The sequence below is a fragment of the Erigeron canadensis genome, chromosome 6, assembly GCF_010389155.1.
Source record: "Erigeron canadensis isolate Cc75 chromosome 6, C_canadensis_v1, whole genome shotgun sequence".
NCBI classification, from domain to species: Eukaryota; Viridiplantae; Streptophyta; class Magnoliopsida; order Asterales; family Asteraceae; genus Erigeron; species Erigeron canadensis.
The window spans coordinates 25,686,948-25,694,742 of NC_057766.1; the positions used below are offsets into that span (position 1 = coordinate 25,686,948).

General features: G+C 38.4%; 1 protein-coding gene across 1 annotated transcript; it reads left to right on the top strand.

The window, feature by feature from the left end:
• Positions 1 to 5,702: 5,702 nt before the first annotated feature.
• Positions 5,703 to 7,359, top strand: LOC122603780 (malonyl-coenzyme A:anthocyanin 3-O-glucoside-6''-O-malonyltransferase-like). The gene has a single exon (XM_043776586.1). The coding sequence runs from the start codon at positions 5,777 to 5,779 to the stop codon at positions 7,220 to 7,222; it is 1,446 nt and encodes a 481-aa protein (XP_043632521.1). The 5' UTR covers positions 5,703 to 5,776; the 3' UTR covers positions 7,223 to 7,359.
• The last annotated feature ends 436 nt before the right edge of the window (positions 7,360 to 7,795 follow it).

Consider the following 7,795-nt stretch of genomic DNA (forward strand, 5'->3'; position numbering starts at 1 on the left):
CCATTGCTAATCATGCCAGAATGGTAAAAGTCTATCATAATTTTCAGAAAGTCCAGCTTGATAACGTCCCAAAACTTCTAGATAAATCCAAAATTAAAACCATTTGGGCCAGGGCCTTTTCATTCCCACAATCCCATACGACTTGGGTTATTTCGGCTAGGGTGAATGGGGTAACAAGGCTATTGGTTGAATCTTGGGTTAGGGTTTTGAGCCCACGACAAACAATTTTGGGCCGGTGGTGGATTGACTCTCTGAATTTATTTTCAAAGAATGATCGAGCAGCTTCCCTTATAGATGGGGGTCCACGTGCCAGTTGCCATTGATTTCTAAACCACACAGTTGATTTTTTGCAATTCGTCTCTTGATATAGCCATGAAAAAAGGCAGAGTTTTCATCACCATCCTTTATCCACTTTGCCCAGGATCTTTGTTGCAAGTCCATGGTTTTTGCTTTCTCAAAGGTTTGGAGTTTGTGTTTTGTGTTTACCCAGAGTGCTTTCTCAGTTTCGGTGAAATCTCTTTGATCAATGACGAGGTCCAAACTTTCAAGTTGATATTGAAGAAAGAGGGTTTCTTGGTTTTCTTGGTAAGAGGTTTCTCGAAGCCAAGATTTTAGGGCATGTTTTAGGTTTTTGAGTTTGGAGTTGAGGATTTGATCAGGCTTTACAGTGGAAAGGCTGTGAATGACAACTTGTTCGAAGCCTGGCTTGAGACACCAAGAGGAAAATAGTCGAAAAGGTGGTGGACCAAAGTCGACATCAGATGTTGTTAAGATCAGGGGCCGATGGTCAGATAAGGATCTTGGCAAAGAAGTGAGTGAGGTTGTGGGCCAGTTCTGCATGAAGTCCGGCGATACAAGAATACAATCTATCTTACTACTGTTGCTACCATTGTCGGCCACATAGGTGAAATTATGCCCATGCATTGTGTACTCCCGGAGGCTGTTTTGGTGGATGAAGGAGTTAGAAGAGAGGGCACATGAGCTGTTGAAAGTAGAGTTTTTCCGCTCATTGGGGCTACGAACAACATTGAAGTCTCCTAATAAAACCCATAGACCATTGTTGCTGGAGATAAGCTGGGAAATCTCATCCCATATCTGTTGTTTGGTAGCAGTCTCTTGCGGGGCATAGATGTTAAGAATGTGAAAGAGATCAGTGCTACCAGCAATATTCCCAGATGTGATGAGATAATTGATGTGCAAAATCGAGCTTTAAAATTTATATCTAAAAATACCTTGAACTCACTACTACACACTCTCGGGCAGTGGACCCGTTCGTATGCAATATAGTAAAAAGTAAGTCCGAGTTCATTCGCAGGGATTGGTTCGAACTAGTTGTTTAGTAAAGCAGTTTGGAAAACGGGGTGTTACTCAATATCTCCTTTTGACAATTAAATTAAATTCAATTTGAAAAACACAGATCATATAAAAACAGAAAAACTTTAGACAATATAACTAGAGGTCATCCGCCTTGACTTCACTCGACTTCAAATGTGATTGCATTTAATTAAGACCGAATTTATTTGAGCTGAAAAGATAATCGTGAAAAGAATAAGTGCTCACGTGGTATCACCAACCATGAACAAATCACCAATTCACCTAAATTACTAGTCAAATTACCCAAGCCGGTACCACCGGTTCCAAGACAACTTTTCCAATAATTAGTTTGACTGACTATCAATTTACCAATTGAACCTATGTAAAAATAACGTGGTACCACCAACTGTTACAAATTACGTTGACAAAATAATTCTTTTATTAAAATGATATTCACTATCATACCATGAAGTAGTGATAATTGCTTATAGACAAACAACTATTTTAAAATCACATATCAATTCAACTAGTAACACTAACGGAGAATTAATACACAACCAATATCATAATAATTATTTCGAAGAATTTAATCATCAAGATCTCAGAACAACGATAAATAAATCAACTCCTTGAATTAAAAATATTGCAATCACATCATTCGTCTTGTTACATCAAGGTGGATGATTAAACGTTTAGCCACTCATGATCAATTCAAAATAATAATTAAAATGCAAGAGAAACATGATGTACCAATCGTTTGGGAAAATGGAAAATTGCAAGACAATAAAAGTAGATACGATCTAGATGGGTGCTTGTGAATCTTCATTGAATCCGCCTAAGAAAACTTGCTTGGGGATTGAAGAACCCTTATAGAACAGCTCATAGAAAGATTTTTGATAATTTGGAAAATAGGGTTTGTTTTCTATTTATACTCCCACGAAATCAGATGCAAAAGTCGGTCCAGGACTTCGGATCCCGTGCACCCACTGCGGCGTAGTGGCTTGTGATGTTACCCACTGCGGCGCAGTGGCCTGGGTTTGACTTTGACTTCCTATGACTGCGGCGCAGTGGCTATGGATACCTCCACTGCGGCGCAGTCTGAATCCATGTCCAAAATTCTTCATCCAATGACTGCGGCGCAGTCAACCCTTGCAATCCCCACTGCGGCGCAGTGGGGTTAATTCACTTCGAGGTCCGTGGATAATGGCTGCGGCGTAGTGGCCATGTAACATACCCACTGCGGCGCAGTCAATGCTTATTTTCGAACAATCTTCTTTCGATCTCGAATACATGTCGAGCTTCGCCATCTTTTCCACTTGAATAGACTCTCGATAACACAAATCAACTTCTAGGCCAAGAATTCTTCCGAAAATGTACCAAATGAACGCGTAACCTGTTTAGAGCCTGAAAACACTAATAAACACCAAAATGCGCCAAATGCACATAAAATCAACTTAAAACACTTAAATAAATGGCCAATAATGATGTGGGCGATGGGTATAAATTGGTCACATCAGTAATTATTTGACTTGATTGTGTTGGTGAGATGGAAAACACTGTGGTTTAGTGCCCGATTGGTAACCGTAAATAATTAATTAATTGATTAGTAAGCTACTAACTTTGATTAAACTGATAATTTTCTTCCATGTCACCTCGATGTAAAAGTCCATGTAAATATAATTTACTTTACCATGTAATTAATGTCTAATGTGAATTTATTAAATTTGGAAATATCATTTTCGAAACATCCCCAATTTGTAGGGTCAGATATTCACGTGGCTAAGTCCAATAGCAACCCCGCTTTGTCTTTTACAAGCCCATTAACTACGACCCCATTTTGTATGCGAAGTGATATTAGCACCACTTTAATCAATAGATTTATGACAATCATTCATTACTGATTTGTGCAGTCAGCTATAAAATTTGTACGTCATGATACATCCATTAAATATAGTGGTATATATATCGATGACACACTCTGCCTGAGGTACGAAGCATGCTACGAAGGCTATATGTAGCGAAGGTCGCATAGAGGATAAAAGGGATGAGAATCGTTTCCCTATAACATCGAGATTTGTTTTTATCAAAGAAACCAGTAATTATGGAAATTATACTCTTAGCTTTCATCATGAAAACCCCAGATCTTGGCTTATTCTCCAAGCCGAAGTCCTCCCTATAAAAGGAGACTCATAAAGACTTCACGACATCACTCATTCATTCATCTGGAATACATTTCGATCAACATAGTCCGATCACCATCCGATATTATCAATCATAATTGATTGGCGTAAAGAGATCAACTCTACCTTCGGGGAATCGCCCACAAACAACCAAAAACACCCAACATCCCCCTTTCTTAACATAATCTCGGTTTGGTGTAGAAACATTTGGTGCCAGCTTCAAGATAGCCTGATCAAACACTCCCTTCGCCGCCAGATACTTAGGTGAATCCTCGGAATGAGTAACAGAAAAAATTCCTTTCTTCTTAGAAGCATTTACCACAACATCGATCAAACTGACTGCCTGTGGACCTGTAGCAAGAGTCTCACACAAGTGAGGAACCACCTTCTACACAAACGCCTTCACCTCCTCCCGAAGACACATATTATCCAGATCTTTCTGCAAGAGTTCATCATGAAGCCTCTCCAAGCCAGCACGAAGAGCTTTTGCTTCGACATCTTGCCCCGTTAAGCGTTTTTCCAAATCAGACCAAGAGAGATTCCTTTAACATATCCACCACCAGTTGAGATTCCTTTAACATATCCCGAGAATATTCATACTCTCGACATAAACCACAGACCAGGAGATTTTTTTGCTCACTCATCTCTTCGGAGGCCAGTTCCTCCTCTATAAATTTATGGGAAGTATTACCGGAAAAAGAAACAGGAGGCATATCAACAAGACCCTTCCCCCTTTTTGCGATGACAGCGTCATCAGGAACAGCAGAAGACCCCACATCGGTCACCTTCCTTTTGGATGCCATAGCCAAACGATAATGCAAACCTAGTACATTGAACAATACCAGAAAAGCAAAATATAATGGGAAACAGTAAACGGAGACGGTAAAAACAAAAAAAAGGGGACACTTAAGAGTTGTAGAGGGAATAATGATTAAATTAAATCAAGGGGGAACTTTATAAGTGGAGGGATGAAACCCTAACCGTTGATAAAAACACTTGGGGATATGTGCAGGGCTTCTTGGATTCCATCTATCACAACATGTCCTTGACAATAATAGTCCAAGACGATATTTATTTTGCAAAAATACCCCCTTGGACTGGGGGGCTTGATGACACACCCTGCCTGAGGTACGAAGCATGCAACGAAGGCTATATGTAGCGAAGGTCGCACAGAGGATAAAACGGATAAGAATCATTTCCTTATAACATCGGAATTTGTTCTTATCAAAGAAACCGGTAATTATGGAAGTTATACTCTTAGCTTTCATCATGAAAACCCTAGATCTTGGCTTATTCTCCAAGCCGAAGTCCTCCCTATAAAAGGAGACTCATAAGACTTCACGACATCACTCATTCATTCATCTGGAATAAGTTTTGATCAACATAGTCCGATCACCATTCGATATATATCAATCATAATTGATTGGCGTAAAGAGATCAACTCTACCTTCGGGGAATCGCCCACAAACAACCAAAAACACCAATCATCCCCCTTTCTTAACCTGATCTCGGTTTGGTGTACAAACATATATCATTTCCCATTTTGTATTGTGACTGACAATTTGCATCAAAAATGCGACCCCATTTTGAATTTTGCATCAAGATTTAAGACCCGGGTGATTTTTAGTAAATTTCAGATTTGAAAACATGTTTACGACCCTGATTAGTTGCTTACTCAAAAGCTTGTATTTTTTTTTTTACCATAGATTACGATTTAGCTAATTTATGGCTTTACATTTTAAAGAGAGTAAATTACACCTTTCGTCTTTGAAGTTGACATATTTTTCACTTTTGATCCATAAAAAGAAAAAAAAAATACAATTTTGACCTTATACCTGGCCAATTTTTTCAATCGTGATCCTTTGGCTAGACGGAGTTAAATTTTGGCCGTTAACATTACACCTGAAGGACTAAAAGTGAAAAACGTGATAACTTTGGGGACGGAAAATATAATTCATTCTTCCATTTATCTTCTCCAACAAGATTCTGGCATCCGGTCATCTTTTCCGATGGACTCACAAACTTATCATTTACACCCAATGACCAACTCCATTTCTAGATAGCCGATGACTCGACGAACAAAATGGCTTTGAACTCCTTTTGCTAACTAAATATATATTAAAAAATATATACATCTACTATAAGTGATGAATAATGTAAATCTCGTTCCCCTATCTATCTATATAAATACAAAAATAAAAGGTACTTGAAGGTGTGCTTTTGTATGTAGATAGAGAAATTATTAAGTAACACTACAAGTCTATCTATCTAACAAAATATATATGGCTGCTATCAATCACTTGACATATCTTGAAAGATGTCAAGTCTCAGCACCACCAAAAACCGTTGGAGAAAAAACTTTGCCACTTACTTTCTTGGATTTGCTACACCTACCCGAATATCCGGTTACCCGACTTTACTTTTACGATTTCCCACATTCTACATCGCATATCATTCAAACCCTTGTTCCAAAACTCAAACACTCGTTATCCATTACTCTTCAACACTTTTTCCCATTTGCGGGTAAGTTAGTCATGTTTCCTGATGACGTCACCAGGAAGCCTGAAATCCGTCACGAGGAGGGTGATTGGGTTGCACTAACAGTTGCCGAATCTAGTCTTGATTTTGTCGATCTCGTAGGAAATCTTCCTCGAGATCGTAATAAGTTTCACCTTTTGATACCTGATTTTGAATTTCCAATTAAGGAAAATTATTTTCCTACGTTTGCTGTTCAAGTTACGGTTTTTCCAAACTCGGGTATCTCGATTGGTCTCGCCCTTGCCCATATCCTTTCTGATGCATCCTCTTTGAATGCTTTTTTTAAGGCTTGGAATTCGATGACCAAAAATGGTACGGACGAGGCATTTTTAGCCACTGGATCCGTACCATTTTATGATAGATCGGTTATCAAATATCCTAACTTGGAAAATATCTATGTGATGACTTATAAGAATCATCATCAATCACCTTCACGGATACAAGTTTTTGAAAAAATGTACCAAACTCGTTCTTTATTCGCAATACAAAACGACAGTAGAGTCGTTGCTAAGTTTCACTTGACACAAACACAAATCAATTTGCTTAAAAAGTTCGTTTTGGTTCGATTTCCGACTTTAGAATATGTATCATCCTTTTCAGTAGGTTGTGCCTATGTATGGATGTGTATGGCCAAATCACGTACCAATAAAAAACATACTAATAATATTGATGAAATAGTAGAATCTTTTGTTTTTTATGCAAATTTGAGGGCTCGTTTGGATCCACCGGTTCCCGAAACTTATTTCGGAAATTGTGTGGGGCTATGTATTGCCACAGCAAAAACCAGCACTCTTGTTACAACTTCAGGATTTCTCAAAGCCGCTGAAGTCATAGTAAAATGTATTAGGGAAAATACAACGGTCGATGTAATTAAGGAGGCGGAGACATGGATGGAGAAACTTTTATCGGTACGCGCACCGGCTATTTGCGTTGCCGGATCTTCAAAGTTCAATGTTTACGACGTTGATTTTGGATGGGGAAAGCCTAGAATGCATCGGGGTATAAAAATAAACAACCCCCCTGATGACGTCATCCATATCGATGCGACCCGAGAATCACCTCACGATCTGGAGTTTGGTTTGTCCCTTTGTCCTCAGCAGATGTCTGCTTTTATCCCTATATTTGAAAACGAAATACGAAACATGTGCGCGCTACTAGAAAACAAGGCTTTACCGACGGCAAAACTCTAACGCAATAAAATTAAAAGAACACTTCTTCCGAGACCGACGGTAACCAGTCAGTAATTGTTAATGTGATATTTTGTATTTGAAATAAACCCGTCCGATCATTTGTAATACAATTTGTTCTTTATATTTTGTATTTTAAATATCCTCTCGATGTTTATTTCGTGAATTATTGCATGAGTTGCTAATTAATTAAGTAATCAATAATGTGTTATATGTGTATTCATGTTATTGATGTTATGACTTATGAGGCTCGTGAGTTTATCGGGTGATAGATCCGTATAAGAAATTTGTTTTAGTTCTACGTCACCAAATAGGCTTTAAGATCGATGTTAAACTGTTCAAATATATAAAACATTTTTGATGATGTACGATTAAAAATTAATGGTATATATACGGACCTCGATCCTTATCAATAGGTGCTTGAAATTTTGGTTTGTGTTGCCATAACTTGTTTGTAGTGTTAATTATTAGTTAGTTAGCTCCAAATAAAGTGTGCATTTATTAAACACTAGTACGGTATACACGCAATACGGCGATGATCATGGCGGTAAGCGTGTGGTGGCGCGGGCAACTGTT